Source organism: Oncorhynchus masou, chromosome 10 (genome assembly GCF_036934945.1).
Source record: "Oncorhynchus masou masou isolate Uvic2021 chromosome 10, UVic_Omas_1.1, whole genome shotgun sequence".
Taxonomy (NCBI): Eukaryota; Metazoa; Chordata; class Actinopteri; order Salmoniformes; family Salmonidae; genus Oncorhynchus; species Oncorhynchus masou.
This window is the reverse complement of record NC_088221.1, coordinates 20,671,922-20,696,134: the sequence shown is the minus strand read 5'-3', so window position 1 is coordinate 20,696,134 and position 24,213 is coordinate 20,671,922. Positions and strand designations below refer to the sequence as shown.

Here is a 24,213-nt window from a genome sequence, read left to right as displayed (position 1 = left end):
GGAGAACAAGGCTTAATTACAGATGTTGCAGTACTGCTGTATTTGAAGCACTCCTCACTTCTGCCCAGTTTCCTTGTTGTTGCTATGGCAATCAAGCTGTTTCTTTCCATCCCTGAAACTATCACTTCTGTGGCGTGATTGTTTTCTAAACTAAAACTCATGAAAAACTACATAGGAAGCATTAGGCTCTAGGTCTGATATGAGGTTTTGAAAGCTGAGTAAGCGCCACTCATTGCACTGGCGCCGTCGTAACCTTGACCATAGCATTTGTTCACTGATATCCCCCTTATAATTTCTATCAGTTTAATTATTTATAAGTCCTGGGGCAGTTTTTCAGTCACATTCCTGAAGCAAACACTTAGCTTTCTAGTACATATAGTACAAATGAAAGATGTTTATGAATAAAATTACTTTTACAGGGTTACTGTCAAAATGATTTACTACATTTTAAAATATACATTGGTGACATGCGCATGAGCCTCCAGAGCTCATACCCCCCACCCCTTGAGGGGGCTGTGGGTATGTCCGGTCCGCCAGTGAGCCAACCCCTTATTATAGCGCACACTATGCCTGATTCACTTAAGGCGTCAGCATGCTTCAGTTTGTCTGGCGCCTAGCCGAACGAGTGTGCTCGTAAACTCCCTTAAAAGACTTTCACTTGAAAAACAAGAAAAAAGCAGCAATAATACTGTTTGTCCATTTTGAGATGCCTTAGCAAGATAACTCATGAAATCTGTCATTAATTTTGGCGTTTTTGCCGAAAAGATCTTAGTCACACAATTTTACAACTAACTAAGATGTTTGGTGCAGTATATATTTTTCTAAATGTGCATGAAAACTAGTCGTCTCTCATTGAATGACAACACAACTTTATTGAAGAATCCCTACTGTTGACCAATCATCAACGAAGGGGCGTAGAATTCGGCTTGCCTCCAGAAAAATAATTGTATGCCCGAACAGCCGAAAAAACCCTCAAAGTTCAAAATGAACAAAATGTCGTCATAATATATACATGAACTCTACCGAACTGTTTCGGCTGGGAAGCATGCGGACGCCTTTACTCATTGCTAGCCCGCACTGGGAGTCTGGGCTGCAGTCATGCTGCACATGAGTTAACACACTTAAATAATGCAACACAGCATGTACGAATGCTGTGTACAAATGTCAAAACTGTTAATTATTGTTTGCAACAAAAAAAGAACCTTACAAGTTAGAACACTTTACCATAGAAGTAGATACCGGTAGCTTCCAGCTTTTGTAGGCTAACTTTCCTTGCTATCTGAAAGCTAAAGCTAACATCAATCAACCCTAGTAGTTTATTTGTTATAATATGCAAACCATAATGCAAAATATGCTGATTGCCACCAAAAACTATTAATTTGGTCTCTCTCTCATGTCTCTCCCAAAGATTATTTATTGCCTCAGCAAACTGACTGCCTCATGAATAACAGGCTGCGCAATTAATTTTTTTAATAAGCTACTTCTTTGCAAATGTTGTTGAACAGTACAAAATAAGTCCCAAATGGAAGGGAAACTGATTGTTTGTCATATGTAGCCCCGTGAAATCAGCCAACACAAGCTCAATAACTAAATGCATGTACACACTCCTATTGAATATGCACTCAACTGTACTGTGGATAAGGCTACATCTTGATTTACCCAGTTAATCAATAGAGATTTACTATTCAAATAATGGTAATTTCTGTAATTAGATTGTATAATTGATTCATTAACGCATACATAGCAGCACCTGAAAAATGTTGGATGTAAAAAAATATATATATATATATATTTTTTTACATCCAACATTTTTCAGGTGCTGCTATGTATGCGTTAATGAATCAATTATACAATCTAATTACAGAAATTACCATTATTTGAATAGTAAATCTCTATTGATTAACTGGGTAAATATATATATATATCTGTCTGGATCAAGTGCCATTGTGTGACTGGCTAATATGCCTTATTTTTTTCCATGGTATCATTTTGGTATCAAGTATCATGATAGAGTATTGTGATACTAAACCTGGTATCGAAGTCAAATTTCTGGTATCGTGACAACACTAACTACCTACAGTAATGGATGCTACCGTTTCATCGGGGAACAAAAATTAAGTAAACAAATGTAAATTGCTGAATTAACGTTATGTTTTTTATTTCATGCAGCCACAGAATAGATGAGGCTAAAAAAAATATTTTGAATTCTAATTTCACATAGTTTAAGTAAGCAAGTCAAATAAAAAAAACAAGGAAAATTAGCAGCATTCACGTTGTAGTCAGGCACGGCAATCTTCATCAGCCTCAGAACGCCAGCTCTCTCAACAATTTGAAATGGCATCATGTCCTTTGCAATGTAATATGAAAAGGGCTGCACTGAGGTCTTGAGCATTTTTTTGATGTGGGTGCCTAAGCAGCCTGCCTTTTTAAACACTAGCTCGAGTGTCTGTGTCACAACTGTAGATGAGGAGGGACCAGTAGCGTCACTGGGTTTGCCTGCTGCATACCCACTCTGTAAACAAGGGAATAGCAAATGTATTATTATTTAAAAAATCAAATCAAATTTATTTGTCACATACACATGTTTAGCAGATGTTAATGCGAGTGTAGCGAAATGCTTGTGCTTCTAGTTCCGACAATGCAGTAATAACCAACAAGTAATCTAACTAACAATTCCTAAACTACTGTCTTATACACAGTGTAAGGGGATAAAGAATATGTACATAAGGATATATGAATGAGTGATGGTACAGAGCAGCATAGGCAAGATACAGTAGATGGTATCGAGTACAGTATATACATGTGAGATGAGTATGTAAACAAAGTGGCATAGTTAAAGTGGCTAGTGATACATGTATTACATAAGGATGCAGTCGATGATATAGAGTACAGTATATACGTATGCATATGAGATGAATAATGTAGGGTAAGTAACATTATATAAGGTAGCATTGTTTAAAGTGGCTAGTGATATATTTACATCATTTCCCATCAATTCCCATTATTAAAGTGGCTGGAGTTGAGTCAGTGTCAGTGTGTTGGCAGCAGCCACTCAATGTTAGTAGTGGCTGTTTAACAGTCTGATGGCCTTGAGATAGAAGCTGTTTTTCAGTCTCTCGGTCCCAGCTTTGATGCACCTGTACTGACCTCGCCTTCTGGATGATAGCGGGGTGAACAGGCAGTGGCTCGGGTGGTTGATGTCCTTGATGATCTTTATGGCCTTCCTGTAACATCGGGTGGTGTAGGTGTCCTGGAGGGCAGCTAGTTTGCCCCCGGTGATGCGTTGTGCAGACCTCACTACCCTCTGGAGAGCCTTACGGTTGAGGGCGGAGCAGTTGCCGTACCAGGCGGTGATACAGCCCGCCAGGATGCTCTCGATTGTGCATCTGTAGAAGTTTGTGTGCTTTTGGTGACAAGCCAAATTTCTTCAGCCTCCTGAGGTTGAAGAGGCGCTGCTGCACCTTCTTCACGATGCTGTCTGTGTGAGTGGACCAATTCAGTTTGTCTGTGATGTGTATGCCGAGGAACTTAAAACTTGCTACTCTCTCCACTACTGTTCCATCGATGTGGATAGGGGGGTGTTCCCTCTGCTGTTTCCTGAAGTCCACAATCATCTCCTTAGTTTTGTTGACGTTGAGTGTGAGGTTATTTTCCTGACACCACACTCCGAGGGCCCTCACCTCCTCCCTGTAGGCCGTCTCGTCGTTGTTGGTAATCAAGCCTACCACTGTTGTGTCGTCCGCAAACTTGATGATTGAGTTGGAGGCGTGCGTGGCCACGCAGTCGTGGGTGAACAGGGAGTACAGGAGAGGGCTCAGAACACACCCTTGTGGGGCCCCAGTGTTGAGGATCAGCGGGGAGGAGATGTTGTTACCTACCCTCACCACCTGGGGGCGGCCCGTCAGGAAGTCCAGTACCCAGTTGCACAGGGCGGGGTCGAGACCCAGGGTCTCGAGCTTGATGACGAGCTTGGAGGGTACTATGGTGTTGAATGCCGAGCTGTAGTCGATGAACAGCATTCTCACATAGGTATTCCTCTTGTCCAGATGGGTTAGGGCAGTGTGCAGTGTGGTTGAGATTGCATCGTCTGTGGACCTATTTGCGCGGTAAGCAAATTGGAGTGGGTCTAGGGTGTCAGGTAGGGTGGAGGTGATATGGTCCTTGACTAGTCTCAAAGCACTTCATGATGACGGAAGTGAGTGCTACGGTAGTCGTTTAGCTCAGTTACCTTAGCTTTCTTGGGAACAGGAACAATGGTGGCCCTCTTGAAGCATGTGGGAACAGCAGACTGGTATAGGGATTGATTGAATATGTCCGTAAACACACCAGCCAGCTGGTCTGGTCCGTTGCAGGCAGTGTCAGTGGCACTGTATTGTCCTCAAAGCGGGCAAAAAAGTTATTTAGTCTGCCTGGGAGCAAGACATCCTGGTCCGTGACTGGGCTGGATTTCTTCCTGTAGTCCGTAATTGACTGTAGACCCTGCCACATGCCTCTTGTGTCTGAGCCGTTGAATTGGGATTCTACTTTGTCTCTGTACTGACGCTTAGCTTGTTTGATAGCCTTACGGAGGGAATAGCTGCATTGTTTGTATTCAGTCATGTTACCAGACACCTTGCCCTGATTGAAAGCAGTGGTTCGCGCTTTCAGTTTCACGTGAATGCTGCCATCAATCCAAGGTTTCTGGTTAGGGAATGTTTTAATCGTTGCTATGGGAACGACATCTTCAACGCACGTTCTAATGAACTCGCACACCGAATCAGCGTATTCGTCAATGTTGTTATTTGACGCAATACGAAACATGTCCCAGTCCACGTGATGGAAGCAGTCTTGGAGTGTGGAGTCAGCTTGGTCGGACCAGCGTTGGACAGACCTCAGCGTGGGAGCTTCTTTTTTTAGCTTTTGTCTGTAGGCAGGTATCAGCAAAATGGAGTCGTGGTCAGCTTTTCCGAAAGGGGGCGGGGCAGGGCCTTATATGCGTCGCGGAAGTTAGAGTAACAGTGATCCAAGGTTTTCCGTCCCTGGTTGCGCAATCGATATGCTGATAAAATTTAGGGAGTCTTGTTTTCAGATTAGCCTTGTTAAAATCCCCAACAACGATGAATGCAGCCTCCGGATAAATGGTTTCCAGTTTGCAAAGAGTTAAATAAAGTTCGTTCAGAGACATCGATGTGTCTGCTTGGGGGGGGATATATACGGCTGTGATTATAATCGAAGAGAATTCTCTTGGTAGATAATGCGGTCTACATTTGATTGTGAGGAATTCTAAATCAGGTGAACAGAAGGATTTGAGTTCCTGTATGTTTCTTTCATCGCACCATGCCTCGTTAGCCATTATATTTTTCAATCAAATTCTTAGAAAACATGTTGTGTGATTAGTGACATTTACCATTACACCCAACCCCATTGGAAATCACTATACAATGTGATTAGCCATGAGGCATACACCCCCACCCCTCTTCTAACCATAATACGACCACACTTCAGATTTGGTCCTCTTAGAAGGCTGAAAAATCTCCTGAGCGATGTCCACTGCCTTCCGCCATGTTTTCACACAAAACAAAACCCACGTTGCCTGTTTTCCCAATTATTGGTGTTTTATTATTATTATTCTTCTGTGTTGCATTTGAGTATATGCAATGACCCCGTGCACAATTTACATAAATACAAATGAGTCTTAAGAAGACTGATAGTATTTGCAATTATCCCAACAATTGACATAAATACATGAGTCTTATATAGAAGTCTTGTATAGGAGGAGGAGTCTATAGTGTTTCTCCTGTTGGAACACTTTTACAACCAAGTCGACGTCTGATGGATTTTAAATTAACAAAATATGTTGGTTGGGTGACTGAACTATATAACGTGTTATTGTGTGCAATAGGAGAATAGAGTCGGCAGACACACGACACATACAGCAGCAGAACAACGTGTAGTGTTTTTACAAGAGTATGTAAGACTGAAAGCTTCAGTTTACATTATGGTCATGCTATTAGCAAGTTAGACAGACAAACCATGACATTTTCTGCCGTTTCAAAGTTCACACATCATGCATTGAGCTAAAAGTTAACCTACCTTGCATTCGCTATAAAGTAGTGGGTGGTGATCAGTCAAGAGATTTGAAGTTTTGCCCCCTTTGCAGCAATATTTTTTTTTGCATGTTCTTCAGACAGGGTGACCATCTTCGATTATGTTTCCCTCAGCACTCTTGTAAAATCCATAATACGACCACACTTCAGATTTGGTCCTCTTAGAATGCTGAAAAATCTCCCGAGCGATGTCCACTGCCTTCCGCCATGTTTTCACACAAAACAAAACCCACGTTGCATGCTGCACCTGCGTCAGACTGTTGCTGACTTTGGTTGATGTTGGACAGTATTTAATGTGCGCTTTTCAAACCCGTGGTAACCAAACACGGTTTTAATGATAATTACAATTTGTAACTGTAATACTAATCGTCGGGAATTTTACCGTGATTTATTGTGAAACCAGTAACTGTTTCATCCTTAACTCTTGAAACTCCCCATCCCGGATCCGGGATTGTGACTAAGCCTCAGGCTCATTAGCATAACGCAACGTTAACGATTTCTGAAAATCGCAAATAAAATTAAAATAATGCGTTTGCTCTCAAGCTTAGCCTTTTCTTAACAACACTGTCATCTCAGATTTTCAAAATATGCTTTTGAACCATAGAAATTGACTAATTTGTGTAAGAGTATGCAAAGCTAGCATAGCATTTTGTGTAGCATGTAGCACGCAACATTTTCACAAAAGCCAGATAACCAAATAAATAAAATCATTTACCTTTGAAGAGCTTCTGATGTTTTCAATGAGGAGACTCCCAGCCACATACCAAATGTGCAGTGTTTCCTGAAAGCGTCTGTGTGTAGGAGAAATCGTTCCGTTTTCTACATTGCGCCTGGCTACCGAAACGAACCGAAAATGCAGTCGCCTACAACGTGAAACTTTTTCCGGATTAACTACATAATATCGACCGAAACATGGCAAACGTTGTTTGGAATCAATCCTCAAGGTGTTTTTTCACATATCTCTTCATTGACATGCAGTTCGTGGAAGCTTGCTTCTCTCTCTGTGCCCCATGGAAAAATACTGGCAGGTGACTTTTGCGCACCAATTTCGGCGCAGGACACCGGGCGGACACGTGGTAAATGTGGTCTCTTATGGTCAATCTTCCAACGATCTGCCTACAAATACGTCACAATGCTGCAGACACCTTGGGGAAACGACAGAAAGGGCAGACTCATTCCTCTTGCGTTCACAGCCATATAAGGAGATCATGAAAGACAGAGCCTCAAAAATCCTTGTCATTTCCTGGATGCCAAGTCATCTTGGTTTTGCCTGAAGCTCACGTTAAAGGGCACGCACAGAGAAGATATTTGTATTTCTGGACACGTCAGAGTGTTTTCTTTCGAACAGTAGCAATTATATGCATAGTCGAGCATCTTTTTGTGACAAAATATCTTGTTTAAAACGGGAACGTTTTTCTTCCAAAAATGAAATAGCGCCACCATAAGTGTAAGAGGTTAAAGGGTACACAGTATCTCTCGTGTTGAGTTGGTAATGGTTGGTGGATTAGAACCTGGTGCTGGGTGTATTGCCCTATAGTAACTTTGTTTACCCTGACATGGGTTTTATGGTGGCCAGACAGGAAGAGCCCAGGGCCAGACTGCTGTGCGTGTGTGTGTGCGTGTGTGTGTGTGTCGAGGGCTTTCGAGGCTGCAGACATGGAGGCAGGTCGCTCTAGTGATGGAGTAAAAGAAGATAAGAACAGAGACCTCCAGGCTACACACACACACACACACACAACTAGATCAGACTCGAGGTCAGTTAGAAAAATAAACACATCTTTGTCCAGTGTGGCTTCTCAGGTTTCCCCAGATAAAAACTGAAGGTGGGATGATTAACGCATACACACACACCACTTAAAACCTGTCCGACGTGTTAAGTCTGGCCTGTCCTGTCCCAGACTGACCCTCCCCCTGTCGTGTGTGTGGTCAGTCTGAAAGGCCTCACATTGTTGGTTTGGTCTGAGGAGGTGTCCAGACTTCTTTGTGTCTGACCAGTGAGACCATAAAACATACTGACCCTTCTTTCTGGCTAAATCATCTCTCTCTCTCTCTCTCTCTCTCTCTCTCTCTCTCTCTCTCTCTCTCTCTCTCTCTCTCTCTCTCTCTCTCTCTCTCTCTCTCTCTCTCTCTCTCTCTCTCTCTCTCTCTCTCTCTCTCTCTCTCTCTCTCTCTCTCTCTCTCTCTCTCTCTCTCTCTCTCTCTCTCTCTCTCTCTCTCTCTCTGTCTCTCTGTCTCTCTGTCTCTCTGTCTCTCTCTCTCTCTGTCTCTCTCTCTGTCTCTCTCTCTCTCTCTCTGTGTCTCTCTCTCTCTGTGTCTCTCTCTCTCTCTCTGCAGAAGAAATTCAGAGCAGCAAAAGAAGCATATGAGAGTTTACTACAGAGAGAGAATCTTCCTGCACAGGTGAAGGCTACTACACTGCAACAACTGGGTAAGTCCTTCAGTCTCTCTCGTATATACTACTTTGTCAGACTGTCATTTGTTGAAAGAAAATGTGTTACTTGTTCCCATCATGTAATTTTCGTAACAACCTATCATTTTGGATTTTGTCGAATATGTTGGAAAACGTATCCTAGTTTGTTTTTGGAAGGTTTTGATGTGAAAAGTGCTGTCTTTTACATTTTATAGTCAAAAGGGAAAGTGCAACATCTTTTTCAAGCTATATAAATTGGTTGCTAGAATTTCGTAGAGCAGTGTCTACATGTGGTGTGTTTTATATATTTAGTTGTCAGTTACTGACCACGTTTGTGCCCCTTCAAAATAGCCTAGGTTAAATACCGTGTACAATGCATTGCTAAAGATATAGTACTTTGTATTTGTTGTTGATGGTACTAATATGAACCAGGTGTATAAGGTTGATAACACAGTGTTGCATCATGCATTGTGTTCTGGGATATGTTGTGCACGGTATTCCCAGCTGGACAGTTTTCCCAGATCTCCACTTCTTCTCTGCTCTCTTCCCTGTTTTCCCAAGTCTCTCCCAATCCTCCAGTGTCCGATGCAACAGCTCATTATGGAGGTGTTAGTTTGTGTACCCCAACCCCCATGCTACACACAACCACAGACACACACCTCTCCAATGTCATCCTCTCCAAACACACAGCTCTTGTCTTTTTTCTTGCCATCCTCCCTGGTTAAGAATGTTCCCTCGGTCGTAAAGCCATTCTCTCTTTCTGCCCTGACGGCCATTCTCTCTTTCTGCCCTGACGGCGGCTCTGCCAGGGTTGTCATGGTGACCTCCCAGCAAGGCTCGCCACAGGTGTTGAGGGGAGCGAGTGGGAAGTGTGTGTATGTCTGTGTGTATGCCCGTCCTTAGGGAAGTGTGTGTATGCCCGTCCTTAGGGAAGTGTGTGTGTGTGTAGAGGGGAGGGAGCCCCTGGGGACTTGTTTAGACCTTTGAAGACATGGCTGGTGTGTGTATGGAGGAGGAATCTCCCTCTCTCTCTCCCTCCCTCCCACTTTCTGCTCTCTCCCTCCCTCTTCTTTAGAAAGCTCTAGACAGACAAGCCATTTGGTCTGTTTATGAGACTGGAGCTTTTACACACCAGACAGACAGAGCAGTATCTCTGAGCCTGACAGTGTAGTACTATACCACTGTATAATGAATATTAGTGTAATATTAGTCACTCGAGCTGTACCATTGTTATCCGATCTAGCTAGCCTTAGTAATAGACTAGCAGAAAGACCTGCTGGATCAGTGGTGGTGAGAGTTACTATTGCAGACAGTGAAGTGTAGGGTGCTGCTAGCTAGTCTAGTGGTGCTGTTGACCAGCTAGCAGAAGGCTAGCCCTGCACCCAGACTAGTGGTGGCAGTTGTTGGATACTCCACCCTCCTAACTCCCCTGGACTGGTCTCCTCCAGGCTGGATGCATCACACAGTGGAGCTGTTAGGGGACAAAGGCTCCAAGGACAGCTATGCCATCCAGTGTCTGCAGAAGTCGCTAGAAGCAGACCCCAATTCTGGACAGTCCTGGTACTTCCTCGGCAGGTAAGAGGCTTTCCTTTTCTTTTGTTGACATTTTCTTTCATAGTGAATTTCTACTGGCTCTAGTTGCCCTCCAGTAGGTGTGTAAGGTTCAACAGCAGTGTATTGAGTAGTACTCTGCCCATAAGGCAGCAAAGCTCACCAGTCTTGTCTGTTCTCTCCTACTGGGTTCAGCCCCAGTCTCACCTGTTTCTCTACATTCTACAGGCCTAGACAGTAGCCGTTTTAGAGCTTCATTGTCTACTTTTCTGATCACACTGATTATTGATTAGTGATTATTGATCAGTTTTCTCACTGGGAAGCTCATTTTTGTTACACAGAAACCTACAGATGAATAGGTCTAATTGTATTTATTTTTTAATTTCAGTTTGCCTTTCTGCTAATCCACACAATTGTATTATGACTTAGACTTATTTGATCCATTTGATTATGGATCATTAGGGTACAGTTGACATGGTTGGGCTAGTGCTAACCTAAAGTAGCATGTGTGGAAGAAATGCCTAGATCCCCTACATACTGGTCTTGACGAGAATACAAAAAAGTGTCGGGGGAGGTTCTCTTCAGCACTGCTTAACCAAACCAATACATGTGGAGGGTGCTACATATGGAAATTGTATCTATTTTTTTTTCATTGGAATTTCTGAAAATGTCCATAATATATGCAGCAGTCGTGGAATGATAGGGTTTCACAGTATTACTTACCTGCCAGTGTTGTGATATTCTCATATTGATTTCTCCCACTGGAGCGGCATCTGACTTTGTGGCTGTGTTACCCAGTGAAAATCAAGCGGCCAACGTAGAAATGTCTCTGCCATGATGTCTCTCTGACTGTATCTTTGTATTCATGCTCATGTTGATAAGTAACCAAGCATGTTGTGTGTTTCTCTCCAGGTGCTACTCCAGTATTGGGAAAGTCCAGGATGCCTTCATCTCCTACAGACAGTCCATTGACAAGTCTGAGGCCAGCGCTGACACCTGGTGCTCCATAGGGTAAGACCTGACTCCCTGCAGCCAGCGTATACTCAACTGTCTGGCTGTAGGACCCTTGGAGAAGTCATGAAGGATCATCTGATGGAGTGTAGTGTTTCACAGGTTGTTTTTTCAGCAGCGGTGGCAAAGTTGGGGAGGGGGCTTGCTGGCTGTGGGCGTGGCCAATGGCACAGTTTTAGAATCCATCTTGGATGCAGAGACCCAATTTTGCAGTTTTAAAGCTCGTTTCCTAAAATTCTACACATTTTCCCATGGCTTATGCTGTGTTCTTATGTTATCTGAGTGATTTCAAGCAGTATAAATAAATCACTGGGGGCCTCATGCCATGACATTTATGGAATTTTAGATTCTTCCTGTCTGTCAAGGTTTTAATCGTTGAAGTGTACACTGAAACTTTTTACCATCCCCTATATGCTAAATGCATATAGGGGAAACACTGGAGTGGATGTGGGTGTTGGCCATAGCAATAGGATTGTAACAGCAGTATTAGCCTATATCTACAGTCTTGGTGCTGTACCGTCTCAAGGGAAACTGCAGCTCAGAGGTCCTCTAAGGGGCTGGTTTGGACCCTAGGGGACCCTGCAGCTCCACACTGCATCAGGAGAGGGAGTTAGAGGTCCTTAGCAAGTGAAGTATGGATAGACTTTGGGTGTGGCCACCCGAGGGAGAGGGTACACTAAAAACCCTGCCCCCCTTTCCCCAGTCACTCATTCTTTCTCACTTTCTCTCTCTCCCTCCCTCTCTCCCCTAGTGTGCTGTACCAGCAGCAGAACCAGCCTATGGATGCACTGCAGGCCTACATTTGTGCAGTGCAGCTGGACCACAGCCACGCAGCCGCCTGGATGGACCTGGGCACGCTCTATGAATCCTGCGGGCAGCCGCACGACGCCATCAAGTGTTACATCAACGCCACCCGCAGCAAGTCCTGCACCAACACCGCCGCCCTCACACACCGCATTAAGCTGCTGCAGGTAGGCAGGGAGGGAGGGATACACATGCAGAGATGTACACACACATGCACGCACCAACCAACCAGTAACCAAAGATTTCAGCTGGCCCTTTTCTGTTAAATGTTGTGGTGTGTGTTGGATTGTTTTGTGCTTTGTTGTGTTGTGGTGTATCATGCAAGTGTTTTAAGAGCTCTATTTTGTACAATTATTTATTTTATGGACTGTGACGGTATTCTGTGCTTTTTGGTTTGACTCATTGATATATGAACACTGATTCATATTGATGCGATACTACACATTCTCATCAGTAATCGTAAAGACAATCTCATGGCATTTGACCATTCTTTGAGTGATTCTTTTCATTTGACTTTATATCATCTCTGAAGAGGCTGTATTTCTTGTACAAATACTTATACTATAACTGACTTAGTAGAAAGTATTAAAGTACTATACTCCACAAAGTGCTCAGTACGTAGTGCCACTGGATTGTCCTACCATACCGTAAACCAGTACTGAAATGTGTCTTTACGCCATTTCCTCCTCCTATAGGCTCAGTTGTGTAACCCTCAGCCAGGTAGTCTTGCGGGGGGGAAGGGTACTAAAATGCTTCCTAGTATTGAGGAGGCGTGGAGCCTGCCCATCCCTGCTGAGCTCACCTCCAGACAGGGGGGCCTGAACACTGCAGCAGGCAGCCCAGGGTCACAGACACAGCAGCAGCAGGTGAGACCACTAGAGACCGATAACACCCAGCTAACAAACCCTTACTACTACTACTACTGCTACTGCCTAACCTGTCCTGTCCTGGTGCATCTCAATAGTCTTCTCCTTTCCTCCTTTTCTCTCCTCTCATTGGCACTGATTGGAAAACTCAGGATAGGTGAAAAACAGTGGATGCCCACAGGCAATATTTGCATTCATCTGTCTAGAAGCGTTTGCATCAGTGCAGAAAAAGCGAAGGAGTTGAGATGAGAATCGCCCTCACTAACACTAACCTCACATATAGTAGATTTAGTAGATGAAATTCTCTGTGTGGTTCCTAATACAACAGTACAAGTCATCAGTCAATGCTACTCTCACTCACCCATCAACTCTGTTTGATATGACATGCACAGAATGAATGGAAACTTCTTATATGGAATTGTTATATGTTAGTGACTCTGAATGATATCTGATGAATTCTCAACTTGCCTGCCATGTCTTGTTTTTCTTGGACGACCGTTTGACATTTAAACTACCTTGGCACCAAAGGTTTGATGGCAAACGGTGGTAACCCAAATATTTAAGTTCCTTACGTTCCATATCAAATTCATCTCATTCCTCCTGCCAAGAAAAAAAGACAAGACTGTCACACACACTGTTGGCTCTGAGATTTCTGATTAGACGTATCAATAAGGTTGTCGTCGGGGTTTTGGTATCTGTTCTTAGTCCAAACCCTCTACACATAGTAACAGAACCATCCTCCCCCTCCTTTCCTGCCTCTCCCAATAATCCTCCACCCTCTCACCCCCATAACCCTCCTCTCCTGCCTCTCCCCCAGGCGTCTAAGTCCCACCAGAGTGGTGAGGGAGGCCAGGGCCAAACGCACGTCTCCCCCCATCCCAGCCACACTGACGGTCAGGCCAGCCCCGCCAAGAGAAAACGCACCGCCAGCCCGGCTAAGGTATGGTTCAGTCCTTAACAATGTTCCCTCAAACAGTTTTTGCCACTGAGCAAATTTCAGGTCTGCTGAGCGCAAACTTGAACGTTGTGAAAATTCTGTGCAACTTCTGGCACGTTTACTGTGAACACAGGCTGTACCCGCTTTAAGTTATAGTAATAACAATGATGGCCACTGTGGCTATTTGATCATAATGTAGGCCTATCACTGGCCTAGCATTAAAAAACTATGGAGAAAATGCATCCCATAACATATTAACATGGAAATAGCTGTTCTATAATTCTGTCTACAGTAGCAGCCAATATGTGGTGTTCAATCTTGGCCTACATTCCATGAGACCTTTGGGGGAAAAACATGTAGGGATAGACATTAACCTGTTTATCCACTTGTCATTCAGACAAGGCGGTGACTGAAAATGTTGTTGAAGAAACCACTTTTCAAAATAAAATACATTATTATTCCCATACTATTATTAGATAATCTGACAAATGATGCTAGCCTCTGACTTTTGGCTACTTCGCTTATTCAAGCCTGCCCCAAAATATAACACTGCCCCTGCCTGCCCCTACAACACAGTAAAAAAGCTCTTTACCTGACTTGCTTTTCAAAGATGGCTAGAAATGCACATGTTTTGTGCTCTTGTAGCAAGCAACCACTCCCCCATTGCTGTCTAGAAATTAGCTATATCTGGGCTAATAACTTGCTTACTAGCAAAGAATATGAACAAATGTACACACCTAGCTACATGCAGCAATTGCTTTGATCTCGAAACAAGCACATTTATTCATGAACACTCATGCTGTAAACACAGTCCAGTTCAAAGTAAATGGCACAGATCCATATGTGGCAATGGTCTATTTGCATATAGGGATTCTGCAGCTCTGTTTGGTTATGGCGCACCGGTCTGTGTATGGGCCTGAGTCAATGCAATATAACCGTACTCCAATGCGCTCTGGCTACAAGAAAATCTCTTGCATAGTTTGTTTTGCTTCGGTATGTTGCATTGAACGTGGCTAACATTGTGTTGATTCGATCACAATTTTCACAGTAACGGGAAACGTTGATGGTGCTAACTAAAGGGGAAAACTAGAAAGTTAGGTCAAGTTCAATCTTGTGCTTCTCTGCGCGGGCTGATATTTCTTCTGCGTGGCAGTCCTGGGGCAGCTGCGCGCAGCTTAGAGGTAACATTGGTCCTTAACCTAGCCGAATGTCAGAACCCAGAACCAAATCTCTGTCACACTGACCCTATACCAACAACTGACCCTATACCAGCTTTATGAACGCAAATAGGAATTATGCCTAAATTGTTACAAGCTTTATTGCCAAGTATCTCTCTCTGATCCCACAGAGTGCTGTGGACCTGTGGACAAACCACCCGGTACAACACCAGATCCCCAGCTGGTACCTAACACCACAGAAATTACAGGTGGGTTCTGCTCTTCCAATCAAACCATACCAGTGTCTGATTCTAATCAAATGAGTCAGACCTGAACTGTATTTGTTACATGTGAGTCATTTTACAGACTCTACAGCCCTTCTCCAAAGCAACTTTGCAGTATAAAGCAACTTGCGTACTAAATAGTAAGCATAAAAAGCCATAAGCAAAACACTTCAGAATGTAAATAGTTATCAATGGTTCTAAATGCCTGTACCTTTCCATTCTCTTCTAGCTCCTGGATCAGCTCCGGACCAACCGGGCCAGTCTGAAACCACCACAGATGCAGATTTTGGACCAGCTGGAAAAACAGTTCTCCCTCATGCAGCAGCATCAACATCAGGTACAGACACACACACACACACACACATATATAAGCAAACACCACACATTTTATTATAAACAGTATTCAAACTGTTTTCTCTCTCCCATCACCCCTTTAATTGGCTAGGTGAGACAGCAGGCAGCAGGACAGTTGCGGCCCACCCTACCCAACGGCCCCTCGCTGTCCCCAAACTCCCTCCCCTCCCCTCACCCCCTCTCCCGGACTTCACCCGTCAGTCAAACCACAGCCCGTCCCCCCTGTACTGCTCAGCCAATGGCCAACACGCCTTTATCTTCAAGTCCCCTTGGGCAGCTAGGCAATCCAGAGGGGGAACTGTGGGCAATAATCGCACTCCCGGTCTACCGGGTGCAGGGACGTTACCGGGAGGTGGCGGGAGTAATGGAAACGTGCCTTACCTACAGCAGAACTGTCTACCTCACAACTGCAATGCCACTAGTACCAGTAACCCCAGTACCCCCACCAGCAACAACACCAGTCACAGCAGTAATAGTACCAGTAATGTAGAGGAGGCCTGGAAGAGCCAGCAACGTACCAACTCCACTCAGGTACATATCTTTTTTATTTCGGTCTCTCTTTAATTCTGAGTTCTTTGTCTCTCTCTCACTTTCACTCTTGTTCTATCTTGTTTGCTAACTGTTTGTATCTATCTTGTAAGGATGTAACATTTCACCATAACACATTGGCCCTCAGTTCAAATGTTAAAGATAATACCGCATCGGTCCGCTGACACCAAACCGATCCAAATGTAGTATGCATCGGTCGAAAATCTATTCAAATTTGACTAATTACCGATTCATTAAATTGTTTTGAAAATATCTAATCTTTTGTGACAATTGATGCAGCCTCCTCTTCAGTCTCAAACTAAGCATATAACTGTTAACAGTCATTGATCTACAAGTCATTTCTTTGCATGCCAAATAACCATAGGTAATATCAGTAGCCTAGTCAAACTGCTCACTGTTCCCAGCTTCGTGCACTGACCAACGCAAGGTAGGCATCCTCTTCCTGATCTTGCACATCTGTGCCGCACATCTGTGCCGCACCTCAAGCATTCAAATGCTGTAATGGTTAGCTTGATATTAAGCTTAATTAGTTGAGTGACAGCTAATGTAATTTGCTAGGTTATTGTTACCAATGGATTATTATAAACTGTGTGGTTTGAGCCCTGAATGCTGATAGCCGTGGTATATCAGACCGTATTCCATGGATATGACAACACATTTATTTTTACTGATCTAATTTCACTGGTAACCAGTTTATAATAGCAATAAGGCACCTTGGGGGTTTGTGGTATATGGCCAATATACCATGGCTAAGGGCTGTGTCCAGGTACTACACATTGCGTCGTTCATAAGAACAGCCCTTAACCGTGGTATATTGGCCATATACCACACCTCCTCAGGCCTTGTTGCTCAATTGAAAATGGTGCTATAAAAGTAAGCTACCGGAGGCACAACTTTCATCTGGCGATACCTGCTGAACGGGGCTTACAAATAATTTGATTGTTCAGGTTCAGCATCCGTAATAGTTTTGGTTGTTTTGCTTTAAACAATCAGTGTACACCAAACATTAGGAACACCTTCGGATGCCATAGGGATGCTGGCACATGTCAACTCATGCTTCCCACAGTTGTGCTAAGTTGGCTGGATGTCCTTTGGGTGGTGGACCATTCTTGATACACACGGGAAACTGTTGAGCGTGAAAAACCCAGCAGCATTGCAGTTCTTGACACACTCAAACCGGTGTGCCTGGGACGTACCACCATACCCTGTTCAAAGGCACTTAAATCTTTTGTCTTGTCCATTCACCCTCTGAATGGCACACCTACACAATCCATTTCTCAATTGTTTCTGGGCTTAAAAATCCTTCTTTAACATGTATCCTCCCCTTCATCTACACTGACTGAAGTGGACTTAACAAGTGACATCAAGGGATCATAGCTTTCACCAGGATTCACCCTGTCAGTCTGTCATGGAAAGAGCAGGTGTATATGGTCATTTTTTGACATACAGGGTAAAGTTGATAGTTTCATAACGGGCAATCACTTTTGCTACGCGCACTGCATGGCAAAGCGGGAGGAGAAAAGAAGCTCACTAAACTTCCAAACGGTCAAAACCATTACATTTTGAGATGGGAGGGGGGTGTGTGAAGTCAAATCCATTCAGGGAGACACACACAAACACAGCGCAGACAGACCCAGCGCAGACAGACTCAGCTCATGAGCTCCATTAGCAGCAGATTTGAATTTGTAATGGAAAGTGAATGTATTTATTCAGCAAAAGTGCATTGAATCAAGCCGCTATCAAACCAAATCGCGTCGATTCGTTTTCTAAATCATACCGAATCATTTAAAACTGAAACGTATCATTGCCCATGCATCTAACTAGATGTGTATTGATCATCTTGAAAGGGAAATATTCAAATTCCTACTATCTTGTGAATTCTCTAATGCTCACTCTTTCACTCAACCTCCTTTTATTTTGCTCTGACTTGGTCTGTCACTCCGTTTTCTTGTTTTGCATCTCATTAACTGCCTTGACCCTCATCGTTGATCAGTCTGTTTTTCTCCCCCTCTATCCAGGGGCTTCACAAAGGTCCAGGTTCACATTCGGCAGGTCCCAATGGAGAACAGCCTTTCTCTTCATCCTCCCAGGCCGCTGGATCCGGTGCTCAAATTCTAAATCAGGTCGGACATTCTACCGGGCCCTGCCCTGCCTCCTCTTCCTCCTTCTCCTCTTTGCCACAGAGGGCCGGTGCCCCCAACCACCTCCCCTCCTTGCCCCTCCACTCCGCCACCACTACCTCAGTGGCCCAAACCAAAGAGACCACGCCTTCAGGAAGCAGCAGTGGATTGGCTACCACCACAGGGACACCGCTTAGTCCCGGTACCACTGCCCCTATGCAGGGATTGGCTAATCACATCCAGCAGGGGGCGGTGACCACAGACAGTTCGTGGAGCCAATCCCAGCCCGACTCTCCTTCTCCGGGCACGCTCAGTTCAGACAATCCTCAGCTCTCAGCCTTGCTCATGGGAAAAGCCAGTAATAAGGATGTTACTAACCACGATGATAATAATAATAATCATCACGGTGGTGTTAATCAAGGAGCCACCATGGACGATAACATCAAGGTCAACAACGTCCACCCGGGTGTCCACCACGGAGGTCCCAAACCCCTGTCGGAACGCTCTGTGGCCTCCTCGCCCCTCTCAGCCATGTCCGCCTCCACCCCCTCCCCCCCGCGCTGTGCCGACCACCACCCCTTCACAGCCAACAGCCTTATCAGCAGCCCGTCCAACAGCGGAACCACCGGTACCGCTACCACTACCCCACAGGTCAACGGTAAGGGGCTAGAGGACTCTCGGAGCCCAGTGAGAGTAGAGCCCACTGGGGTGTCTCACAGCAGGCCAGCCCTGGCCCCATGGTCCTCAGTCTCCATCTACCCCAGCTCCAGCCAGGTGCTCAAAGCATGCAGGTAGGACATCATATCCTTCTATCACATCAGTCACATTTAATTTGTAACCTTTGGTGTGCTTTTTTGAAAGAAGTCAATGGCTATGGGATGGATGTTTCAAATGCTGCATGTTCTAATGCAATGTAGTGTTTTTTTCTTGTAAAGGCCATACCAACTACAGCAGTGGTGTTCAAACTTTTTCAGCAGGAACCTCGTTTTTTTCTTTGACTCCAAATCTAATGACGCAACCTTATAATAATTTAAAAAATAAAAAAAACATTTACATTTTTTTTTCTTCAAATTAGCGTTCTTGTATGTTGTCCCATACAATAATCTGTACTCTTAATGTTTTGTTCCAATTTTGGCGACCCCACTGCAATTCCCCCGTAACCCCAACTTGAATACCCTGAACTAGAGTCAACTAGAGTTCACTCACCGTCTGTGTCGTTTAGAGTTTACTGTGGGGGCCACTGCTGACTGTTTGGTTTGAGTTGCAACTTGAAGGTCTTGGTGCTGTAGCAGCCCAGCCTTTCTGTATTGGCCAGTTAGCCCTTAGCCTGGCCTGTTTCAGTTCTGGTCTGGGCAGCCAAATACTTCATTTGGGGCCCACTGAGTGTGGGGAGTGTGCTATGTTGTAGGTCAGGCTATCAGTGGGTTGGAGAGGTGTTGTGCTGATAGCTAGGTAGGTGGCTAATGTTTCCGAAAGGGGTATATATGGTGTGTACAAGGAGTGTCCAGTAACTGACAGGGCTGTAGAGATCCTGACCAGTAAGCCATGTGTACACAACCTGAGCCATAGGTGTTATTCTACTGCACATATACTGCTCTGTGTATGACTATAGCTTTGGTGAACCGCTACCCTAGGGTTCTTTCTCTTACTGAGCCTCAAAGTACAGGTTCCAGTTCTGTTCTAACACTGGTCTATTTTAATTGTGCTGCACAATGCATGCATGTCTGTCTAGATTCCAGACTGATTATGTTGGCTTGTGCTGCTGCTATTAGCTGAAGCATGGTTCATCTCAGTGTCATTGAGCAGCCAGACGTGTTCTCTCTCTCTCTGTCCCCCCTACGTCTTTAGGAACCTGGGGAAGAACGGCCTGTCCAACAGCAGTGTCCTCCTAGAAAAGTGTCCCCCTCCCAGACCCCCTCCGCCCCCCTCGCCCTCACTGCCAAAGGACAAACTCAACCCCCCACACCCAGCATCTACGTGAGTATACAGCCACGAGGGATTTTGTTGAGATTTCATTACTTTGTACTTTTTACTTGCAACAGTAAATGTGGTTTTCATCCTGAAGTTTTTAGTTGCGTCCGTCGCTGTCCCAGGAAAACCCCTGTGGTAAAGGTCTTAGACTTCATCAGAACGGTCTAGTTTGCAAGTCAAACGTCTAATGTGTGTGTGTTGCTCTCCCGTGGTGTGTAGCTGGAGAATAAGAGGGATGCGTTCTTCCCTCCGCTCCATCAGTTCTGTACCAACCCCTCCAACCCTGTCACCGTCATCAGAGGGCTGGCCGGGGCGCTCAAACTGGGTGAGTTACACACTGATGGCAGTCCTATACCGTCGTTACACACTACTGCGGGGGGAATTACACTTTGCTTACACACTCTAGCAAAACAAACATTAGTCATCGTTCTAGTCCTGATTGGGATCTCATTTGAATTTCTCCCCTAAGGACAGAAAAGCTTTGTGTGTCTGTACGCACTCATTTGCTTGTGTGAGGGTATGTGTGCTTACACTCATTCACTCTCTCACAGGCTTGGGTGGGTGGGGATGTGTGTGTTTGTGTGTTGAACAACTTAACATGTATGACAACAGCACCACCTGCAAGCAGAGAGTGTCATTACATGTATAGCATCCGAAGTAAAGTAGCCAACGGCTGCCAAGGAAAGCTATTGGCTCCCTCACTTCATCAGCTAGCTTGCAACTGCATCATTGTACTGTAGCACACCACACACAGACTAGACACTCAATCTTAATAACTGGATGGATAACTTTTAGTTCATTAAGCTAGTACTTCTGAGCATTTTTCCACTCCACTTTTTCTCCCTTTCCCTCAATCCCCATCCTCTGTCTCCCTATTTTCTTTCCTCTCCTACTCTGTCCCTTCTCCCTCCACCCTTCTTTCTCTCCCTCCACTCCTTCCTCCATCCCATCCTTCTCCCCCCTGCCTCTCTCAGACCTGGGTCTGTTCTCCACTAAGACCCTGGTGGAGGCTAACCCAGACCACCTGGTGGAGGTACGGACCCAGCTGTCTCAGCCCACCGACGAAAACTGGGACCTGAGTGGCACAAGGAAGATGTGGCGCTGCCAGAGCAGCCAATCACACACCACCATTGCCAAGTATGCCCAGTACCAGGCCTCGTCCTTCCAGGAGTCACTACGGGTTAGTAGAGGGAGATGCATGTACATACACAAATCCACCACCATCATCTCCAAACAAAGTCAGTACAAGGCCTTGTTGAATAGAAACACAGTTTTGAGTGGTATGTTGTCACTGAATATTCACATGGTCACTCCAGACATAGTTTTGTCACTTAAAGAGAATATCTTCCCAGCTTAGAATGTTTGTTGCACTCCATTTACTGAACTCACTCAATGAACAGATATGCTCAAAAAAAAAATATATATTAAATGCATTTTCCAGGAGGAGAATGAGAAGAAGAAGGAGCAGGAAGCAGAGGCAGCCAATGCAGAGAGGTAAGATGTCTGTCTCTTTCGGTCTTTCTCTATGTCTGTCTGTCTGTCTGTAGGCATGCATTGTGTGATATCTCTCTGCTCTGTCTAAACTTCATCTCCCATGATCCCACAGTGCGCCACGGCGGAGGAAAGGGCCCTTCAAACACATCAAGTTTGGCACCAACATCGACCTGTCTGACGAGAGGAAGTAAGTGTTCCACCCAATACTATGTGGTTTTGTTCATGAAACAGATCGCTGATGTTTTGTATTTAATTTGACAATTTTTATATGAACCAGATTATGGCCTGGTCCCAAAACAACCCTTGTCCTTTCACCTATCCAGTCCCTTCAGATTTACAAACACAGAAAGGGTATGGCCTAGGTAGGACTGGGCATTGGTATCATAAAGAGGGTCCCTCAGTTTGGGAGCGGTGTGTGTCTGTGCTGTAGTGTTGACCTCTGACCCTTGCTCTGTGACCTCCTTTCAGGTGGAAGCTGCAGCTGCAGGAGCTCAGTAAGCTGCCAGCATTTGCCAGAGTGGTGTCTGCTGGCAACCTGCTCAGCCACGTAGGACACACCATCCTGGGCATGAACACTGTCCAGCTCTACATGAAGGTCCCTGGGAGCAGGACGCCAGGTTAGACACACACAGCGAGAGCCACACATGCCGCAGAGACACACACACACATGGGTCCACACACATAATGCTGTTTGTTAGTGGTAACTGTCGCGTGTTTTGTTTAACAAGGTATTTGTGTCTTGGCTTCTAGGTCACCAGGAGAACAATAATTTCTGTTCAGTGAACATCAACATTGGCCCGGGGGACTGTGAGTGGTTCGCAGTGCCCGAACATTACTGGGGAATCATCAACGACTTCTGTGAAAAGTACGTCAACAAAAATCTCCTACCTCTAACCCAACACAAAGTTGATATCCTACCTCTGTCTCTTTACAGCCAGTGCAGTCTAAGGTTAGAGATGTCTTAACTCAATTTTAACTCAGATTTAAGTGGTATTCTTGGTACTAATTAAAGGAAAGGGAATATCTCGACTTTTCATTCATTGCAGATGTAAAAATGTATTTTTTTATTTTTTTATTCATGAACTACCCAGAGTATGAGTAGGGGTCTTCAGAGAATGAGCGAGTGTCCATGTGCATCCTCTGTTTCTAATGTCGGACGTGTGTGTGTCTCCTGCAGGAACAACATCAACTTCCTGATGGGGTCATGGTGGCCCAACCTGGAGGACCTGTACGAGGCAGATGTCCCCGTCTACCGCTTCATCCAGCGTCCCGGAGACCTGGTGTGGCTCAACACGGGCACCGTCCACTGGGTCCAGGCCATCGGCTGGTGCAACAATATCGCCTGGAACGTAGGACCTCTCACCGGTAAGACCAGGAAGGGACATGGAGAACAACGGGATACGTTTAATATGGGAATACACGGTTGTTTTATGGGTTTTATGTAGAATTTGTTGGGACATCATTAAAAGATGATGGATGGATGCTGATAGGCGTGGACTGACACATTGAGATCTATGACCGACCGGCTCGATTGGGTCTTATGCAGCAACGTTTTTAATGTTTGTTTTTTTACATTGGATAAAAGTATAAACTCCAAGCTAGAAAATGATATGTCATTCACTATAGTTGAGAAACAATGGGAAAGTCATTCTGCTTTGAAAGTTGATAAACTTGTAACCCCACTTTTGAGAAAATGGACCTTGAATGTTTTGGTACACCAACTGGAGAGCTCTTCTTTGTCTACACCTATTCAGCATCATTCACACCCTCTTAAGCCTTAGCCCCACTCATCTCTTTAAGGATTCATGTGAGTCCATGTACTAAACAACCAAAGATTTCAAGACTAAAGGCTGGTTTATACTACGATCGACATGTCTGTATACAGTTGTTGCAGTGACATCATAAACTTTCTATTGTCATCCAATGTCATTTGAAAAGTATTCAGACCCGTTCCCGTTTCTCACATTTTGTTACATTACAGCCTTATTCTAAAATGGATTAAATTACCTTGTTCCTCATCAATCTACACACAATACCCAATAATGACAAAGCAAAAACTGTTTTTTAGAAATGTTTGCAAATTTAAAATAAACAGATACCTTATTTACATAAGTATTCAGACCCTTTGCTATGAGACTCAAAATTGAACACAGGTGCATCCTGTTTCCATTGATCATCCTTGATGTTTCAACAAGTTGATTGGAGTCCTCCTGTGGTAATTTCAATTGATTGGACATGATTTGGAAAGGCACACACCTGCCTATATAAGATCCCACAGTTGACAGTGCATGTCAGAGAAAAAACAAGCCATGAGGTTGAAGGAATTGTCCATAGAGCTCCGAGACAGGATTGTGTCAAGGTACAGATCTGGGGAAGGGTACCAAAAAATTTCTCTAGCATTGAAGGTCCCCAAGAAATCAGTTGACTCCATCATTCTTAAAATGGGAGAAGTTTGGGACCACCAAGACTTCCTAGGGCTGGGCAGGAAGCCAAACTGAGCAATCAAGGGAAAAGGGCTTTGGTCAGGGAGGCAGCACTCCACCAATCAGGCCTTTATGGTAGAGTGGCCAGACGGAAGCCATTCCTCAGTAAAAAGGCACATGACAGCCCGCTTGGAGT

At 44.6% G+C, this 24,213-nt stretch overlaps 1 protein-coding gene across 1 annotated transcript in view; it reads left to right on the top strand.

Annotated features, from left to right (window-relative positions):
- kdm6a (lysine (K)-specific demethylase 6A) overlaps positions 1 to 24,213 on the top strand; it is a 93,914-nt gene that overhangs the window by 64,454 nt on the left and 5,247 nt on the right. The window contains 19 exon segments of the mRNA XM_064976161.1: positions 8,421 to 8,514; positions 9,945 to 10,071; positions 10,960 to 11,058; positions 11,810 to 12,029; positions 12,558 to 12,728; positions 13,546 to 13,668; positions 15,014 to 15,091; positions 15,336 to 15,443; positions 15,552 to 15,750; positions 15,753 to 15,991; positions 18,028 to 18,920; positions 19,978 to 20,110; positions 20,320 to 20,425; positions 21,075 to 21,280; positions 21,542 to 21,594; positions 21,707 to 21,781; positions 22,063 to 22,211; positions 22,345 to 22,459; positions 22,772 to 22,959. Of these exon segments, the coding sequence (XP_064832233.1) occupies positions 8,421 to 8,514; positions 9,945 to 10,071; positions 10,960 to 11,058; positions 11,810 to 12,029; positions 12,558 to 12,728; positions 13,546 to 13,668; positions 15,014 to 15,091; positions 15,336 to 15,443; positions 15,552 to 15,750; positions 15,753 to 15,991; positions 18,028 to 18,920; positions 19,978 to 20,110; positions 20,320 to 20,425; positions 21,075 to 21,280; positions 21,542 to 21,594; positions 21,707 to 21,781; positions 22,063 to 22,211; positions 22,345 to 22,459; positions 22,772 to 22,959 (3,376 nt within the window).